Source organism: Triticum urartu, chromosome 3, assembly GCF_003073215.2.
Source record: "Triticum urartu cultivar G1812 chromosome 3, Tu2.1, whole genome shotgun sequence".
Lineage (NCBI taxonomy): Eukaryota > Viridiplantae > Streptophyta > Magnoliopsida > Poales > Poaceae > Triticum > Triticum urartu.
In genome coordinates this window covers 518,715,877-518,735,534 of record NC_053024.1, presented here as the reverse complement: position 1 = coordinate 518,735,534, position 19,658 = coordinate 518,715,877, and the positions used below count along the sequence as shown (strand labels likewise).

At 46.5% G+C, this 19,658-nt stretch overlaps 1 protein-coding gene across 2 annotated transcripts; it reads left to right on the top strand.

The window, feature by feature from the left end:
* The first annotated feature begins 11,449 nt into the window (after positions 1-11,449).
* LOC125544755 (probable sulfate transporter 3.5) lies at positions 11,450-16,229 on the top strand. Of its 2 annotated transcripts, XM_048708504.1 has the most exons (13): positions 11,450-11,656; positions 11,730-12,118; positions 12,238-12,445; positions 12,557-12,728; positions 13,745-13,810; positions 13,924-14,037; positions 14,158-14,274; positions 14,368-14,494; positions 14,628-14,914; positions 15,037-15,227; positions 15,300-15,382; positions 15,465-15,541; positions 15,644-16,229. In XM_048708504.1, the coding sequence occupies exons 2-13, from the start codon at positions 11,782-11,784 to the stop codon at positions 15,812-15,814; spliced, it is 1,950 nt and encodes a 649-aa protein (XP_048564461.1). In that variant the 5' UTR covers positions 11,450-11,656; positions 11,730-11,781; the 3' UTR covers positions 15,815-16,229. The 2 variants fall into 2 exon arrangements, with proteins under 2 accessions (XP_048564461.1, XP_048564460.1); XM_048708503.1 differs by having other exon boundaries at positions 11,450-12,118.
* The last annotated feature ends 3,429 nt before the right edge of the window (positions 16,230-19,658 follow it).

Genomic DNA, 19,658 nt, shown 5'->3' with positions numbered 1-19,658 from the left:
TTCATTCTATACTAGAATGTGATCAATTGCTGAACTTTTTGCACAGTACTGATTTGTCAATTGTCCGCATTTTCCTACTTTTTTAGACTTTTTGGATTTACGGAAGTATGCTAATTAATTAGATCTTTATGTATTGTTCTATTTTTTACAGATTCTGTTTTCTTTTCCTTGTTTGCTTGTTTTAAAGTTTCCATGGCTTATATTGGGGAATATAAATTGTGGAAATGACAGGATACATTAGACATCATTTGGGAATAATTATGAATCTGTCTTGACAGTACATGAGTGGATGATTTATTTTTATTATACTAATTTATCTCACAAATTCGGTTAGGTTTTGTGTGAATGAAGTTTTCAAGTTTTGGATGATTGTTTAAAGGGTGTATCTCCTTCAAATCCTACAGTTCCTTAGTAAAACCAGCCTTGTTCTTCGAAACATGTACTCCTAAATCCCACTCCCCCACCCCATCCTATGAGATATTTGCTTAGTCTTAAGCTTAATCTGAAACACCGAAGCAATCCCTTGCCTTCACAGGTTTAGAGGAGATTTTAAATACTTTGCCAAAGAAATCATCTCCCTTCACCCAATTGAGCTCAAATCTAAAGGACTTTGGCTTAGGTTCCATATGTTTCACACTACTTCAGAATGCTGCTAACGCGACACTACGACCAGAGACCCTTTCACGAAACTGTGTGCGATGCATTAATCACAAACGGGGTGTAAAAACCAGTCAAAAAGGTGCAAGACGTTTGCAATGAAGGATGCATCAAACACGGTTCAGATTTTAGTTACGTGTGCGATCCAAGGCATATGGTTCAGTCCAATGAACTATTTGCGATGAGGCGGAACAAAAGAAACGGACAGCCTGATGAAGGCGTGTGCGATATAGAGCATACAGTTCACTCGGATGAACTGTTTGTGATTAGGCAACACAAAAGAAACAGGCAGCCAGATGAAGGTGTGTGTGATATACAGCATATGGTTCACCCGGATGAATTGTTTGTGATTAGGCAACACAAAAGAAACGGTCAGCCAAATCAAGGTGTGTGTGATTGAGGGCATACGCTTCAGAAGGATTAACTGTTTGCGATTAGTCAACAGAACAGAAACGGGTAAGCCAGATCAAAGTGTTTGCGATTGATGGCATACACTTCACATGGATGAACTATTTGCGATTAGCCACAACAAACTAAAAACAGTTAGATAGATCAACGTGTGTGCGCTAGACGGGCACACCCATTCTAATTAAAAAAAGCGTGTGTGATGGTAATAACGAGCGCGCACGGTTGTTGGAACAAGACGTGTGCTGACATTGCCTATTGCGGTGCACCCTATGGTGCAAACGCCACGTACGCGGCCGAGAAGGCGTACGTGCCCATGTTACGCCTTCCGAAAATAGTGCCGCACTTATAACCATCAATAAATTTTGAGCATGCATCCCATCACATTCCAAATTGCAAACCTGTTCACACCAATCAAAACCTAAATGATTTCCCACTTAGGACCGTATTACTACGCGGTTATAAATACTACTACTCCAAGATGACTGCACATTCCTCCTCAACTCCTCATCCACAAAAAGTCAAAAACAAACAAGTCATTCATCATCGTTCCCTTGCGTCCGCCATGGCCAGTGTGAGTTCTGGGTCGAGAGATTGCCACCAGGGAGAGGCGAACCTGGAAGCAGGAGCACGAGAGATGTCCCGCCTTCCCGCGAAAGCAGCCAACATGTCCTGCCGCACGATAGTAGCAGTAGAGAGGTCCCGCCGCGCCACCGAACAGCATGGAGGACCCGCCACGCCGTCGATGCAGCATACTCGCACGGCTGTGCCACGGAAGCAGAAGAGATGTCCCGCCGCACCGCGAATGCGGCAAATATGTCCTCCCGTGCCGCGGCGGCCTGGGAAAATGCCTCACGGGCAGGCAAGGACTCTTACAGGCGCATGCGTGCCCTCGTCCTTAGGAAGATGGATCAGATCTCCAGGTGGGTGAGGTTGCAGGATGACCAAAGCCTCGTTTGAACAGTCTACCGACGTCATCCGGCAACTAAATGAAAGCAATGCGAAGCTCCGGGCCAAGCGCGACCTGCTGAGGGCGAAGATCATCGGAAGTGCGGAGCAGCGGGAGCAGACCACTGCCTTGTTGAAGAGGACCGCCGTCATCATCGAGAAACTTATGGACGAGAATGCCATGCTGCACATCAAGCGCAGAAGGCTGGTGGAGGAATCCGTGGATGCTCTCAACCAGCATCTTGAGGACAAGAAAGAGCTCGTCGCCGCCCGCCATGGAGACTAGTTCCCGCGGTCTGCAGCAATGCATCAAGAAAGTAGAGATTAGCGAGCCAGATCGTTGTCTTCCTTCTTCTTTTTGCCCTTGTGTATATCGGGCATTGCCGCATGTGACTTTTTTTATTATGTTTATAAATATGTAAGACAATTATTATCCTATGTCATCGTCCTTATATTCATCATGCTTGCTATAAGTCACAGTCGATGCTATATAGGTCCGTCGGATCTTACATCAAGATCCATGCAAAACTTTCTTTTCAAATTTTCATTTTTCTCTATTAAATCTCAGTCTAGTGAGACATATAGTCACGCCGTAGAACAGGTGCTCGGGCGCCATTAATAGAGACGTTGGGAGGGAGGTGCGCGGCGAGTAGCGGTCAAAAGGGCTCTCCTCCCAATGAGCACGCGCAGGGGTCTGATCGCACGCCTCCCGTACTCAAATAGCTACCCCCACACGGCACCTCCTAGCCAATAAAAAAAGAGGGGGCGTGGCCGCACGTAATTGGTAAGTCGAACGCCCACGGTTTCAATAATACTTGTGTTTCCGATTTGTAACGTGACAACACTTGTTCCAAAATGACTTTGTTGATTGTTAATGTGTGCGCCTTCGCAAATCGGATAGAAAAATTACCACAACATGTTGGTGCCATGTCATGAGACAATGCCAAGTTTCATGATTTTCAGGCGTGTTTTGGAATTACAGGAATTAAAAAACCTAGTTTCTTAATCTTTCCGGCCGAGCCACGACGCCTAGATATTTGAATTTCACTCGCATCTCTTGCATGGGACCTAGAAATTCACCCAAGGACACACATGTGATTTTTCAAACAACTTTGATGCATTGAAGCATGTGCTTGTAGTTCAAATTTGAATTATGCACATTAAATGCTCAGAAACTCAATTAATGTATAAAAAGGCCATACGAACCTGGAATAATTTTAAAATTTAGCACGGTACTTATATTTGGTCTAATCTGACTGTGTAAAAAAATTAAGGCGGGAGAAGGCAGTGTACGTATGTCGTTTCGCACACGGAGGTGACGCGTTCCCTATCGGAACCACGAGCCTTCTTGAGGGAAGCTCCGGTTTGCAAGAAGGTTACACCAAAACTTGTCTCAATTCGGCTAAAAAATGATGTGATCACCCCTAGCTATGTAGCTAACATTATTGCACCATCAGAGAAGGTCAGGGCTGAGAAGGATGCATGTGACTCTGGCTATAGAAAATGTATCATACCCGCACAACATGGAGTAGCAGCTGGCACGAGGAGAACAGGCGCAGGTATACTTGGGTCCGTACTGCGAGCATGTCAGTCAATGCTACAACGTTCAGTTAAATATCAATCGCCAGCGACACCACCAACGGAAGATATCAGGCCAAACTTTCGGACTCCACCTTGTTGGAATTAATTAAACCATATATGTGAAGGTCTCCTGGTTATATGGAGAATTTACTATATTAGTTTTGCTCCTCTTAGTTAATTAGTTTTTTCAAGTCCGTTCATGTCCTTGTGAGTTACGGGCTTAGCCCAGGTTGCCTGTGTGCACCTATATAAATAAAGGCCGTGTGGCCATGTAAAGGAAGGTGGGAGTTTGAGAAGAAAACACAGAAACCGCATCTAATGGATGTACATCTGTACTGCCGCGTCCCTATTTAGGGTTTGATATTTGCGTGTGTTTCGGCGACGTCGATCGCCAAGGTACATGCTTCGTTTTGGTCCTTAATCCGTAAGGGTCGATCCAGCTTCCTGTCTTCTCCATCTACTTCTACTAGTTCTAATCTCCTCTCTTAATTACTCCGTCGCCGTCGCCGTCGCTGATCATCATTAGCATAATCCATCCATCTAGTCTAGCTCTAGTACTACTACACCACGTCCACCACTCCATATATCTCCGTCTTTCTAATTCATCTGCATGCGCTCAAGTCTAGTCCTCTAGCTGCTAAGTATACTTCTTTGTTTCTGTTTTCTTAGCCATTGAATAATTCTTTCACATAAATCTTTTAGCTGTTTGCATGAGTGAAAGATCAGGGCCACTACATTAAATTGTCTCAAAGCTACTTGAGGCGTATCAAAAAAATTTACTGCAACATGTTGATGCCATGTCATGAGACCATGCCAAGTTTCATAATTTTCAGACGTGTTTTAGAATTACATGAATTAAAAAACCTAGTTTCTCAATCTTTCCGATCGAGCCATGACGCCCAGATGTTTGAATTTCACTCCAATCTCTTGCATGGTATCTAGAAATTCACCCAAGGACACACATGTGATTTTTCAAACAACTTTGATGCACTGGAGCCTGTGCTTGTAGTTCAAATTTGAATTATGCACATTAAATGGCCAGAAAATCAATTAATGTATAAAAAGGCAAAATGAATCCGGAATAATTCCAAAATTTAGCACGATACTTCTATTTGGTCTAATCTGACCGTGTAAAAAAATTAAGGCGGGAGAAGGCAGTCTACGTATGTCGTTTCGCACATGGAGGTGACACGTTCCCTCTCGGAACCACGAGCCTTCTTGAGGGAAGCTCCGGTTTGCAAGAAGCTTACACCAAAGCTTGTCCCAATTCGGTCAAAAAATTACCGCAGCATGTTGATGCCATGTCATGAGACCATGTCAATTTTCATGATTTTCAGGCGTGTTTTGGAATTACAGGAATTAAAAAACTAAGTTACTCAATCTTTCCGGCTGAGTCACGACGCCCAGATGTTTGAATTTCACTCCCATCTCTTGCATGGGACCTAGAAATTCACCCAAGATCACACATGTGATTTTTCAAACAATTTTGATGCACTGAAGCCTGTGCTTGTAGTTTAAATTTGAATTATGCACATTAAATGCCCAGAAACTCAATTAATGTATAAAAAGGCAAAACGAACCCGGAATAATTTCCAAAATTTAGCACAGTACTTCTATTTAGTCTAATCTGACTGTGTAAAAAATTAAGGCGGGAGAAGGCAGTGTACATATGTCATTTCACACACGGAGGTGACACGTTCCCTATCGGAACCACGAGCCTTCTTGAGAGAAGCTCTGGTTTGCAATAAACTTACACCAAAACTTGTCCCAATTCGGCCAAAAAAATTACCGCAGCATGTTGGTGCCATGTCATTGGACCATGCCAAGTTTCATAATTTTCAGGCATGTTTTGGAATTACAGGAATTAAAAAACAAGTTACTCAATCTTTCCGGCCGAGCCACGATGCCCAGATGTTTGAATTTCACTCCCATCTTTTGCATGGGACCTAGAAATTCACCCGAGGACACACATGTGATTTTTCAAACAATTTTGGTGCACTAGAGCCTATGCTTGTAGTTCAAATTTGAATTATGCACATTAAATACCCAGAAACTCAATTACTATATAAAAAAGCCAAACGAACCCGGAATAATTCTAAAATTTAGCATGGTACTTTTATTTGGTCTAATCTGGCTGTGTAAAAAATTAAGGCAGGAGAAGGCAGTGTATGTATGTCGTTTCACACACGGAGGTGACACGTTCCCTCTCGGAACCACGAGCCTTCTTAAGGGAAGCTTCGGTTTGCAAGAAGCTTACACCAAAGCTTGTCCCAATTCGGCAAAAAAAACTACCGCAGCATGTTGGTTCCACGCCATGAGACCATGCCAAGTTTCATGATTTTCAGGTGTGTTTTGGAATTATAGGAATTAAAAAATTAAATTTTTCAATCTTTCCGGCCGAGCCACAATGCCCAGATGTTTGAATTTCACTCCCATCTCTTGCATGGGACCTAAAAATTCACCCAAGGACACACATATGATTTTTCAAACAATTTTGGTGCACTGGAGTCTGTGCTTGTAGTTCAAATTTGAATTATGCACATTAAATGCCCAGAAACTCAATTAATGTATAAAAAAGGCCAAACGAATACGAAATAATTCCAAAATTTAGCACAATACTTCTATTTGGTCTAATCTACCAGTGTACAAAAATTAAGGCAGAAGAAGTCAGTGTACGTATGTCGTTTCGCACACAGAGGTGACACGTTCCCTCTCGAAACGAGGAGCCTTCTTGAGGGAAGCTCCAGTTTACAAGAAGTTTACACCAAAACTTGTCCTAATTCAGCCAAAAAAATTACTGCAGCATGTTGGTGCCATGTCATGACACCTTGTCAAGTTTCATGATTTTCAGTCGTCTTTTGGATTTACAGGAATTAAAAAAATCAAGTTTCTCAATCATTCCGGCCGAGCCACGACACCCAGATGTTTGAATTTTATTCCCATTTCTTGCATGAGACCTATAAATTCACCCAAAGACACACATGTGATTTTTCAGCAAACTTCGATGCATTGGAGCATGTGCTTATAGTTCAAATTTGAATTATGCACATTAAATGTCCAGAAACTCAATTAATGCATAAAAATGCCAAACGAACGCGGAATAATTCTAAATTTAAACACGACACTCATGTACTAGTTGCATGTTCATTGTACGTAAATGTTCTAGCAATTCAAACACCATCCTTTCCCTCCGTAACACCATTTTGTCTGGCAAAACATAATGAAAAATCAGGTATACCACAAGCAATTTACTAGAAAGAATCGTGTTGGATGCGATATAAAATATCTTGGCGCACCATCTTGTCTGGCTTACGCAGGAAGCTTCGTCGTCTACAGTCCACCGCTCCCGCTTGAACCACACTTGCGCACCAGTTTCTCGCGGCACCGAGCGAAATTTGTTGTCACCGCAGAAATATCTATCTCCCCACCCCCTCCCTCCTACCAAAAGCCACATTTTCACTGTTCCTCCTTACTTTCCAAATTCAAACCTTCACTGTTGCTTACTAGTAGCTCAGCCTCCTCGCCGACGACCCTTCTTCTTGCAGCGCCGTCTCCTCGCCGGCTACCCTTCTTCTTGCAGCGTCGCCTCCTTGTCGGCGACCCTTCTTCTTGCAACGTCGCCTCCTCACCGGTGACCCTTCTTCTTGCTGCGTGGCCTTCTCGCCGCCGACCCTTCTTCTTGCTGCGCGGCCTCGTCGATATGGTCAGGTAATCCACACCCCACCCACAGCATCCTCCTCCTTTCCTGTCCCACATGCCCCGACTGACGGAGCGACACCTTCCACTGAAATCACTGCCCCCTCCTCCAATTAAGCGCCGCACACAGCCATTTTACACGCAGTATAACATGGAGCTGAGTAGCATGCGGCCGCACGCGCGAACGAGGTCGCTATGGCTGCCATGCGTGTCCACCACCAGATCTTGGAGGAGCACCTCGTCTTCGAGGTCACCGTCGACACCACCGCACGGTTGTCTACTTTAAAGTATAGTTCGTGGTGTTTTCTCGAGGCCACCGCCAGTGCCTTGTAGTGATTTGTCCTCTGTAATGTTAATATGCAATCTGATGTTCAGTTAACAGTTTGATCCTCTGAAATGTAATGCTCAGTTAACACTTTGGTCCAACAATTACTTCATTTCATAGTACTACTCTCAAGCATTCTTTATTTTATTAACTGTCTTATCTTCTAGTACATGTTTCTATTCTGCAATGTCGTGCTCAGTTAACTATTTTGGTTCATTTGGGCTGTTGTCCATTTAACTGTTTGGTTCAGTTCTGCAATTTGATTTTCATTTGTTGTGGGTACAATTTTGTATTGCTATGCATGTGACACCAATCGAATTTGGCTGTACTCAATACATATTCTACTGATAGTATGGCAACTCTCAATTAACCTGATCAAGATCTTCCTTATGTGTGTTGCAGGGAAACAATGGGAGACACTAGGATTTACCATCGAGGTTTGTTCAAGCAGGGTCCTTTGGCTAATAGCACATTATTGTGCAGTTGCAGGAATCATTCTAATATTTAGGTTTCTTACAATTTGGTCTTGCACATGTAGGTCCTGCTGTTGGAGGCTTAGACCCACTGTTCGACCCATTTTGCATATGGGGAAATGAGATGTTCATGAATATCAGTCAAGTCAAGAAACTCAGAAAGATTGTTAGGATGAAGAAACTTGCGACGAATAACAGCTAGATCTTTGTTTGCACAATGAAGAAGACATCAGTCAACTATAGGATGGTACCAACTCTTTTATCTTGTTTTTACCCCTTGCGTCATTTCAAAATTTACTAAAGCGATTTATGCATAGCTTTGTTTTTAGTACTTTTCAAAGCAGTTCACCGATGATTACCTCTCAAACCACCTGCATGGTCAAGAGGCGAGGAAGGTATTCATTGAACACCCAAGGTACAATATTGAAGTCTTGCTAAAGAGGACGAAGGTTGGGTGGGCAATTATCCATAGCCACCGACCTAAAGTTACAAGGACATTCAACATCACTGAAGGCTTAATATTTGCCTTCCGCTTCTGCAGTTTCCCAGATAAGATTCATCTGTCTATTTACCGTGTATGATGCTACTTTCCGAAGGTTTTTGATGCTGCATGTGAAACTTGGTGATGTTGTGTAATGGCGTAACTGAGTGCCGAAGCTATCTGATGTAATTCGATTATGAAATCCTGGTTGCTTTTATACGGATATGAAATATCTGGCGTGTTTTATAAGAAATATCAGTTTGATTAGTACATGGATTATCAATAATAGGCTAATTACCCTGCTTATTGGGTTTTCTATTGCAAACGGTTACTCAGAAAGCACCGTGGGCGATGAACTCAAACAACCTGCACGGTTTCTAGAAAGTAGGCGTGTTCGATCAACTAATAATCACACACGGCTTCCGGCATCGAACTGTTTGCGTTAGGCCACCTTGCACAAATGTTTCCACACAAAGAACTATGTGAGATGTACATACCTACGAAAATGATTTTCTAGGATCCACCATGTGGGATGTACATACCTACGGAAATGATTTCTGGGATACACCGTCTGGGATGTACATACCTACGGAAATAATTTCTGGGATTCACCGTGTGGGATGTACGTACCTACGGAAATGATTTCTGGGATTCACCGTATGGGATGTACATACGTACGGAAATGATTGGGTTTCCATGCCTCGCCCGATCGCACACGGCCCCAACCTGGGTCCCAGGAGGGCCTATCCCCGACGATTTCCGAGTCGTGTGGGAAGGACCCTCCTATCGCCCACACTCACTTGGCGACGGTTCCAAATGCCGTCACGGAAAGGGGTTTTAAAACGTTTGTTTAGGACGTCGCAACCAGTGTCATAACATCTAAAGTTAATGGGTTATGGTAAAAAAAATCTGGTTAAGTTATGAACAGTGGCTAAGGGTAGGCATTACTTGATTATTACATCAGTCGCTACATTTGGTTAACCCAAAACAAAAAAAGGTTTGTGCATCCATCGTAAACCTGGTACATGCACGCGCACATGCGGAGACTCCCGGTCGCTTTTGTTCAACAAATAGCTATATTGAACAAGAAATGTGAAACTATATCACCTTGCCTCACACCCTTTAAACTGCAGAAATTCCTTCCCAATGTATTGTTGATCTTAACATTCAATTTCAGGGTCCTACCCTTCAGAACTGTTTAAAACCATTTCATCGTGGCTTCATTAAATTCTCTCTCCTCCAAACTATGAAAGAGGAACTGTGGGTTTACTTTGTCATATGCCTTCTCAAAATCCAATTTTAATACGACCTCCTGTTGTTTCTTCCTCGTAGACTCATGCAAAATTTTATGCAAAGACATCACACCATTGATGATGTTTATCCCTTTTATGAAGGCATTTTGACAAGGAGATGTCAGCTTATTCATATAAGGAGACCCTCATAATCATAGCTTTTGGAAAGATTAAAAAGAAACAAGCAGTAGACACATGGGTCTAAATTGGTGGATAGTATCAACATCATTCCCCTAAGACATCAGTGTTATCACACCAAAAATAAATTCTACTGAAGTCCAGCTTCCCTTCGTGGAATTCAAAAAAGCAAGCCATAACATCCTTCTTGATAAAAGGCCATCATGCTCGATAGAACTATAGTAAATCCATCGAGACCAACTGCCTTTTTTCTCCATGCTATCAATGACATATTATATTTCCTCCTCCTTAAAAGGTATACAAAGGTCTCTCATATCATTCTCAGAAAGTTTTTCCATGTCACACCACACATCACTCCCGGGCTTGCATTAAAAACCTTTTTGCAGGACTAAGTAGTGTTTTATAATAGGCTGTGGTGTGTTGCAATAGATTAGTAGTCCCCTAGATGACACCATCACCCTCCTTCAGAGAGAACATGTATTTTTTTCCTCTTTTTTCCACATTAACAATCTAGTGAGAGTAACTATATTATTATCACCTTTCAACATCTACTTCTTACCGAATCTCTTGTGGCAATATCTGTCCTCTTCTTCTTCCAAAGCCTGGCACAAAGCACCCCGAATAAAGCTAATTCTGGCCATTGTTCATTGTTTAAAGGTTGTATCTCCTACAAAGCCTTCCTCGGTGAAGCCACCTTGTTCTTAAGACCATGTCCTCTTTAATGCTCCCCCACCCCATCCTATGATATATCTGCTTACCTTTTTAGCTTGATCTGGACAACATCTAGGCAATCCCTAGCTTTCCCAGACCAGGCTATAAACACTTTGCCAAAGAAATCATCTCTCTTAAACCAGATGAGCTCAAATCTAAACGATCTCTAAAATACAGTATGATCGAAGATGCTCTCATACACGCTTAGGGTTTTCTATGTTTCGTAGTATCCAGAATTAACGGGTCATGGTCAGGAATAATTCTGGTTAAGTTATGGGCAGTGGCTAAGGATAGGCATTACTTGATTATTTGATCAGTCGCTACATTTTGGCTAACCCAAAACGAATAAGATCCGTGCATCCATCGTAAACCTGGTACGCGCGCACATGCGGAAACATCCCGGTCGCTTTTGCACAGTTACTTGTACAACTTGATCCTAATTGCATGCGAGGGAGTAAACTCTTTTCCGGCCACAACTTTCCCGTGCCGTCGCTCGCGCATCAGGACAATTTCGCCTAATCCTCGTCCAAGTCGCAAAGTTAACTCGCGCACGTACGCTCAGATCCGGTGGTGCATGCAGGCGGGCAGTTGAGCATGAGCAGTCGCATCACACATGCATATCGATCCACGGCGCCACCTCCAAAACCGCCGCGCCCGCCCCACGTCGTCGATCGGTTCCCTCCTCCCCCTCCCTCCCCGTCGTCGAGCGCCTCGCACCGTCTATATAAACCGCCATGCGCGCGCCCGATCGGAGCACAACTGACCCGGCGCACGTACGAGTACGAGCAGGGCAGGACACGCACCCGTCCCCTCCGCATAACCCACACTCGCTCCGCCTTCGTCCTGGCCTGCTCTGCCCCGCCGCTGGCACAACCCATAATTAGGCGAGAGAGGAGATCAGCCACACACCGAGCAGGAGCAGTTCCGACTGGACCGCGCCCACCCTCTGGTTTACCCCTCTCTCTCTCTCTCTCTCTCTCCACCGCCGTCCCATTGGCGACTCACTCTGCTTCGCTCCCAAGGCCGTCCGACGCGATCTGGGCCTGGGCACGTACGTAGTGACAACACGGTGACATGGGGACGGCGTCCGGCGACGACGACCGGCACGTGATGCACCATGGCGGCGGCGTGAACCTGTCGGCGCGGCGGCCCTTCTCGGAGGCGCTGCGGTCGGGCCTCGCCGAGACCTTCTTCCCCGACGACCCGTTCCGCGGGTTCGGCGCGCTGCCGCCCAAGGCGCGGGCGTGGGGCGCGCTCAAGTACTTCGTGCCGGCGCTGGAGTGGGTGCCCCAGTACGGCTTCGACAAGTTCAAGTTCGACCTCCTCGCCGGCATCACCATCGCCAGCCTCGCCATCCCGCAGGGCATCAGCTACGCGCGCCTCGCCAACCTCCCGCCCATCATCGGCCTCTGTACGTTCTTCCCGGATCGCTTCGCTCGTCACGCACGGCCGCGTATATACGGTTGAGATTTGTTGGTTGCATGCGCGCCGACTAATTCGTGCTCGATCCATCCATGGGTGTGTTTCCAGATTCGAGCTTCGTGCCGCCGCTGCTGTACGCGGTGTTCGGGAGCTCCAACAACCTGGCGGTGGGCACGGTGGCGGCGGCGTCGCTGCTGCTGGCGTCCATCATCGAGGACGAGGTGTCGCCCGAGGACGACCCGGAGCTCTACCTGCACCTCTTCTACACCGCCGCCTTCTTCACCGGCATCTTCCAGACCGCCCTAGGCGTCTTCAGGTATACACCACCGCACTTGGTTACGACCGATTTTCAATTCCCATATCATCAGTCGTTCAGTCATGACGATCGTTTTCAACTAACTGACTGTGGAGAGTTTGGGTGGTGAAGATTAGGGCTGATAGTGGATTTCCTGTCGCGGTCGACGATCACGGGGTTCATGGGCGGCACGGCCATGATCATCATAATGCAGCAGCTCAAGGGGCTTCTGGGGATGAAGCACTTCACCTCCAAGACCGACCTCATCTCCGTCGTAGGCTCCATCTTCAAATACAGACACGAGGTAAGCTCACTTTCGATTCGCTCGTCCCACCACTGCGCACTTCTCCCTCTGCCGCCGGCCGGACCGATTTCATTTCGAGGCTTTTTCTGGTCCGGTAGCTTCTGCTCCATTTTTAGCGCCCCCGTCTCGTGAATGTGCCAACTACCACAAGGAGCATGCAGCCGCACCCTAAGGAACTAGAAAGGCGTGACTGCGCTAGCATATCGCAAGGAAGTTGCCGCAACCGCCTCTGGAACTTCTCCGAGGAATAACCATGTATAGCAAGAAAAAAGAACTTCTTCCCATGTAAGAATAATAACCGTGAACGTATGAATTTCCTTTTTACTCCCTCTGTACCAAAATACATGTCGTTGGAGTAGCTGACAGCTACTCCAGCGACATGTATTTCGGTACAGAGGGAGTAGAAAAGAAGGATCGCCGTCGGCCTCTGCATCATGATGATGCATACACCTATCTACTATAGTATTTATTTTAAGTATAAAAGGGTGTTTGTTTCCAGGGACTTATTAGTTTAGGGACTTAAATAAGTCCCTATAAGTCTCATCTAAACCAAACAGGAGAGACTTATAGGGACTTAAAATGGTCATTTGAAACTTATGAAATAAGACTCTCAAGGAGGGACTTATAGGGACTTATAGTTGTAATATGGTCTTATAGAGACTTATAAGTCCCAGGAACCAAACATGTAGGGACTTTTTAGGGATTTGGGACTTATAAGTTAGGACTAAAAAAAGTCCTAGGACTTATGAGCCAAACAAGGCTTAAGTAACCTACGAACAAACAAACAAACAAAAAAAATTAGGGAAACAAAGAAGCAATATTAGCGTGTGCCTAGGAAGCGGCGTGCTCGTTTTGGACAGACCTATGACCATGTTCTACGCCCATTTGTGCGCATGAGAGGTCGACGTGTAGCAGTGCCACGTTGTTGCTTTTGAAGGAAACGATCTCTGATGGCAACTGCACCAGCCATGGGATTCTCAACTGAACCATCTGTCTCCTCTTTGTTTTTTTACTAGTGGAGATGGCAGAGTGCAATTCTCGGCGTATGCTTCATCTTGTTCTTGTTCTCCAGTAAGCATCTGGTAAGTGGGGATTTTACTCGGACGATGCTCGAATCTATTCAAAAGCAGTATATGCTACCCTAATCCACTGCTGATTTCCTCCATTTTTTTCCTTCTGACTTGCAAAACTTCAGAAAAAGAAAATGCCACATCTATTCTGGGTGTCGGCCATTGCGCCGTTCATGGTTGTCGTCATCGGAGGCGTCTTTGATTTCCTTGTCCACGGAGATGAGCACGGCATCCCAATCGTAAGTCGTCGCCCTCCATTTACCTACTTTTACATATGCTGTCAAGACTTGAGAGCCAGGATCTATTTCAGTTTCTGCCTGTCCTAACTGCACCATGTCTTTGCTCGCTGCGTGCAACAGGTTGGTGATCTCAAGAAAGGGATCAATCCCATCTCCATTTCGCAGTTGAGGTTCAACGGCAAGCACGTAGGGGTAGTTGTGAAAGCAGGGCTCTTGTCTGGGATCCTAGCGCTCGCGGTACGTTTAATCATCACCAATTCTCCAATCGTTTCGCCACGCCAAGCGTTTCTCGTGGACTTATATATGTATATATACGTTGATCATTTTCAGGAAGGAATAGCCGTGGGACGAAGCTTGGCCATGATCAAGAACGAGCAGATCGACGGTAACAAGGAGATGATCGCGTTCGGCATGATGAACATCGTCGGTTCTTTCACCTCCTGTTACCTCACCACAGGTACGTACTACCTAGGATTAAACCAGCCAGCCTCTGCACTGCAGATTCTCTTAAGAGACAGAGAGCGACATGTCTTGTCTGATGAATCTGTTACTGTTGGCAATGACAAGGCGGCGTTTGTTGTGCGTTGCAGGGCCCTTCTCCAAGTCGGCGGTGAACTTCGACGCCGGCTGCAAGACGCCCATGTCCAACGTGGTGATGTCGGTGTGCATATTGCTGGTGCTGCTCTTTCTGGCCCCTCTGTTCAAGTACACCCCGCTGGTGGCCCTCTCTTCCATCATCGTGGTCGCCATGATCGGGCTGATCAAGGTCAAGGAGTTCATCCGCCTCTACAGGGTCGACAAGTTCGACTTCTGCATCTGCATGGTCGCTTTCGTGGGCGTCGTCTTCTTCACCATGGTCATAGGCCTCAGCGCATCAGTAAGGATCTCATGCTGCTTTCTACCCTGATCATCATCGCCATTTTTTCCAGCTAGTGCCGTGGTAACCATGTTTCCCTGCACAACGCCGATCGATTGGTTGTGCAAACGTCGCATTTGCAGGTCGGCTTGTCTGTGCTCAGGGCACTGCTGTACGTGGCTAGGCCGGCAACCGTCAAGCTCGGAAACATCACGGGGACCGAGGTCTTCCGCGACGTAAAGCAGTACCCGCATGCCAAGAGCGTCCCCAACATTCTCGTCTTGCAGCTGGGCTCTCCCATATATTTCGTCAATGCGGGCTACTTGCGAGAGAGGTGAGCAGAGCACGACAGCGCCTTGTAGGATTGAGATGTTATAGTACTTATTACTACCACGGTGCCTTGTAGGATTTTGAGATGGGTTGAAGACGAGGAGCACATTTGCAAGGGGCACGGGCAAGACTTACAATGCCTGGTTCTTGATCTGGGTGGTAATTAACATTTAACCCTCCCATTTCATCTATTTTCTTCGGGCGTCGATCGTTAACTTTTTGACATAACTGAACACGGCAGGCGTGACCTCAATCGACAACACGGGGATCGGGATGCTAGGAGAAGTTCACAAGGGCCTGGACCGGAAGGGGATCATGGTAACTAAACAAAAAACCCAACACTACAAGTTACTGCTAAGTACCAACTCTGAATGTTTGGTTTCAAAATTTTGCTGATGTCGTGCTCTTGGTGATCTTCAGATAGCTCTGGCGAATCCCAGGCTGCAGGTGACGGAGAAGCTGGTGGTGTCGGGGTACATCAAGGACACCATCGGGGAGGAGAGCGTGTTCCTGACCATCACGGACGCCATCGCGTCGTGCCGGTACGGGCTGCAGAGGTTCAGAGGCAAGGAGGGAGGCAGCGAAGTATAGCAGCGTTTTGAAAGTGTGAATGTAGATATTGTGGAGTGGCACAAGGCAGGACGAAGAAGAATCATAAGTAAAAGAAGGTTGAGAGCTGCGAGCAAACACGAAGGATTCGACCGCATGGATTGGGTGCCTGGATGGTCTTTTGATGTGCTCAAAACTGTATCACAAAGGATTCGGGGTAGGCTCATGGTCCTTGTAAGGGCTTGGGCCTCGGGCGAGAAGATAGCGAGGCGGGCGAAAGAATTGCTCTCTTGTGTATAGACCAATTTAGATTTCTCGGAGGTTACCGTGAACCTCACAGATTTGCTTGTATCGGGTTTACGTTGTAGAATTCGTAAGGAAAGACTGTTTCATTCCTAGATGATGAATAAATCATACTTCCTCTGCTACAAAGTGATGGAGGAAGTCATGCATCTAACTAGTATCATGGTGTCAAAAAATGTCTTATGTTTTGATACGAAGGGAGTATCATATAGTAGATGGGTTCATGTTTTACTGCAAGACCGTTGCCAACAAGAGAACTAGTGCCCAGTGCCGGCGAGCCATCGATGGTGTTATGCTGCTGCTGTTGTTATTTTCTCGTCAGCTTATTTGGATCTCTCCTGTGTCCAAACGTATCTCCAGCCCCCTATCGAAAAAGAAAGAAAAACGTAACTCCAGCAATCCTTAACTGACACAAGAGATAATCCTTAACTGACACAAGAGATAAACTCATGACTAAGAAGCCAAGTCTTTCTCATTGATTGATCATATCATCATCATATATAAAACGACAGGCACATGCTCAACTTCAAGTTAAGAGATGTATAACCAGGGCATTCAGGGCCGCAAGTTGATCAGTATGAAGGAAGGATGAAGTAGACGCGTAACCGAAGAACAGCTCAGGAACGATCAGTTTCAGATCAGTGCACATTTTAGCAGTATTCCACAGACAGACGTATCTAAGAGCAGGTTGATGGACAAAATGCCTTGGACGCATCGATGGGTACGTACGTGATAATGTTCTGCGCGTTACATGTGATTTCCGGTTTCAGGATGGCACTGAACTGGTGATCGATCACCGATGCCTTGGGTGTGGTTCATTGAAATGATCAGCTGAGTCACGGCGTTGAACCCCTGCAGACAAGGTCGCCATCGGCCAATTTTGTACTACTCCAACATTACCCAAGCTGGTCTTTGCTGAGCGGCGTCTTCTTTGAAATCCGGTTGGTAAGGGCATCTCCAGCCGCGCCCCCAACAGATTCTTCCCAGGTGATTTTACCGCGCCGGCGTCAAAAAAACGGCCCAGTCGCGCTCCAGAGGCCCGTTTTTCGCCGGCTCGGGCCAAAACTGGTGCCGGCGGACACAGGCCGAACCCGGCGCCCTGGGGGGCGCTTGGAGAGCCGGCACAAGCGAAAAAGGCGCGTGGGCCGGCCCTGGCGGCGACCCGAGGGCCTTTTCCCGCCGCTTCTTGACGCTTTTCCCTCGTATCTCTTCCGCTCGCTCGCCTTCCTCCCGCCATTCCCTCCCTGAAAGATCGTGGATGTCGCCTAGAGCCCGTTTTTCGTCGGCTCGGGCCAAAACTGGTGCCGGCGGATCCAGGCCGAACCCGGCGCCCTGGGGGGCGCTTGGGGAGCCGGCACAAGCGAAAAAGGCGCGTGGGCCGGCCCTGGCAGCGACCCGGGGGTGAATAGGCGCTTTAAAATAATTACGGTTGAGACTTGAACAAATGCGGAATAAACCTAGTGGTTAATTTGTCAAGCACAAAACTTACAACAACTAGGCTCACCTATGTGCACCAACAACTTATGCTAAGCAAGATAAACTACTAGGTGATAGCAAGATATATGACAAGAAACAATATGGCTATCACAAAGTAAAGTGAGTAAGTAAAGAGCTCGGGTAAGAGATAACCGGGGCACGCGGAGACGACAATGTATCCCGAAGTTCACACCCTTGCGGATGCTAATCTCCGTTTGGAGCAGTGTGGAGGCACAATGCTTCCCAAGAAGCCACTAGGGCCACCGTAATCTCCTCACACCCTCGCACAATGCAAAATGCCGTGATTCCATTAAGGGACCCTTGAGGGCGGTCACCGAACCCGTACAAATGGCAACCCTTGGGGGCGGTCACCGAACCCGTACACTTTGGCAACCCTTGGGGGCGGTCACCGGAACCCGTCAAATTGCTCGGGGCGATCTCCACAACCTAATTGGAGACCCCGACGCTTGCCCGGAGCTTTACACCACAATGATTGAGCTCCGAACACCATAAAGGTTGGGGTTAACTCCCCAACGACACCACGAAGCTTCACCACAATGGAATATGGCTCCGAGGTGACCTCAACCGTCTAGGGCGCCCAAGCACCCAAGAGGAACAAGCTCAAGGGTACCAAGCACCCAAGAGTAATAAGCTTCTCAACTTGTAACTTCCACGTATCACCGTGGAGAACTCAAACCGATGCATCAAATGCAATGGCAAGGGCACACGGAGTGCCCAAGTCCTTCTCTCTCAAATCCCACCGAAGCAACTAATGCTAGGGAGGAAAATGAGAGGAAGAAAAAGAAGGAGAACACCAAGAACTCCAAGATCTAAATCCAAGGGGTTCCCCTCACTTAGAGGAGAAAGTGATTGGTGGAAACGTGGATCTAGATCTCCTCTCTCTTTTCCCTCAAGAACTAGCAAGAATCATTGGAGGGATTGAGAGTTAGCAAGCTCGAAGAAGGTCAACAATGGGGGAAGAAAATGAGCTCAAAGGATAATGTTCATTGGGGAAGAAGACCCCCTTTTATAGGTGGGGAAAAATCCAACCGTTATGCTCACAGCCCGCACAGAGCGGTACTACCACTCCAAGGAGCGGTACTACCGCTAGAAAGGAAGTACCCCTTTGAAAAACAACAGCGAGGAGGCAAAATGCCAGAAAACCGCCGGAGCGGTACTACCGCTCGTCCTCACGGTACTACCGCTCGACCTCACGGTACTACCACAAATGATAGCGGTACTACTGCTTGCGAGCGGTACTAAAAAAACATCCGGACCTACCACCGCAAGACTTGGGACGAGTTTTTGGTCCGGAGCGGTAGTAAAAAATTACATCCGCTCCAATTCGCGGTAGTACCGCTGCAGCCTTTTCAGAACATCAAAACTGCCACAACTTTTGCAAACGGACTCCGAATTCGATGAAACCAAGTTTGTTGGAAAGGTAGCGACAAGGGCTAACACAATCTTCAAAAAATATCAATAAGAGGCAAATGAGAAAAGTCCTATAAGAAAATGATGAGAACCCTTCCTCGGAAAAGACCGGTAAAACCTCCAACACCGAAAACAACATAGAAGACACATGCGAACTCCGTTTTCGATGAAACCAAGTTTGTCATCAAGATGACCATAAGCTCTAAGACTCACAAAGAGAACCAAACAAGAACCAAGAAAGATGATGCAAGGATGCAATGGTTTGAGCTCTCTACTAACGATACGATCAAGCTACCAACTTGAGAGCCCCCCTTGATAGTACGGCAAACGATCCTATAACCCGGTCTCCAAACTACCACCATGAGACCGGTAAAATAGAAAACCTATCAAGGGCAAACCTTTGCCTTGCACATGGTCCACTTGAGCTAGATGATGACGATTTTGACTCCCTCAAGTTGGACCACCTTTCTTGATTGCGTTGGCTCGATGAAGACTAGATGATTGCTCCCCCATAGTCCACTATGGGTGAGCCACTCTTCGGCACATCTTCACAAGTCCATTGTCACCACAATGGACGGCAAGCTTCAAGCACTTGATCTCTTCGCAATGATCCACTTGAATTTGCACACGGCAATCTTGATGACGATCACCACTTGATGTCATCCTCTCCGTGGGT

Excerpts from the sequence above, each read along its gene's own strand:
- LOC125544755 (XM_048708504.1), top strand. The coding sequence starts at position 11,782 with ATGGGGACGGCGTCCGGCGACGACGACCGGCACGTGATGCACCATGGC. Across the intron at positions 12,119-12,237 it reads CCCGCCCATCATCGGCCTCT|ATTCGAGCTTCGTGCCGCCG; the intron begins GTACGTTCTTCC and ends GTGTGTTTCCAG. Across the intron at positions 14,275-14,367 it reads CTGGGATCCTAGCGCTCGCG|GAAGGAATAGCCGTGGGACG; the intron begins GTACGTTTAATC and ends GATCATTTTCAG.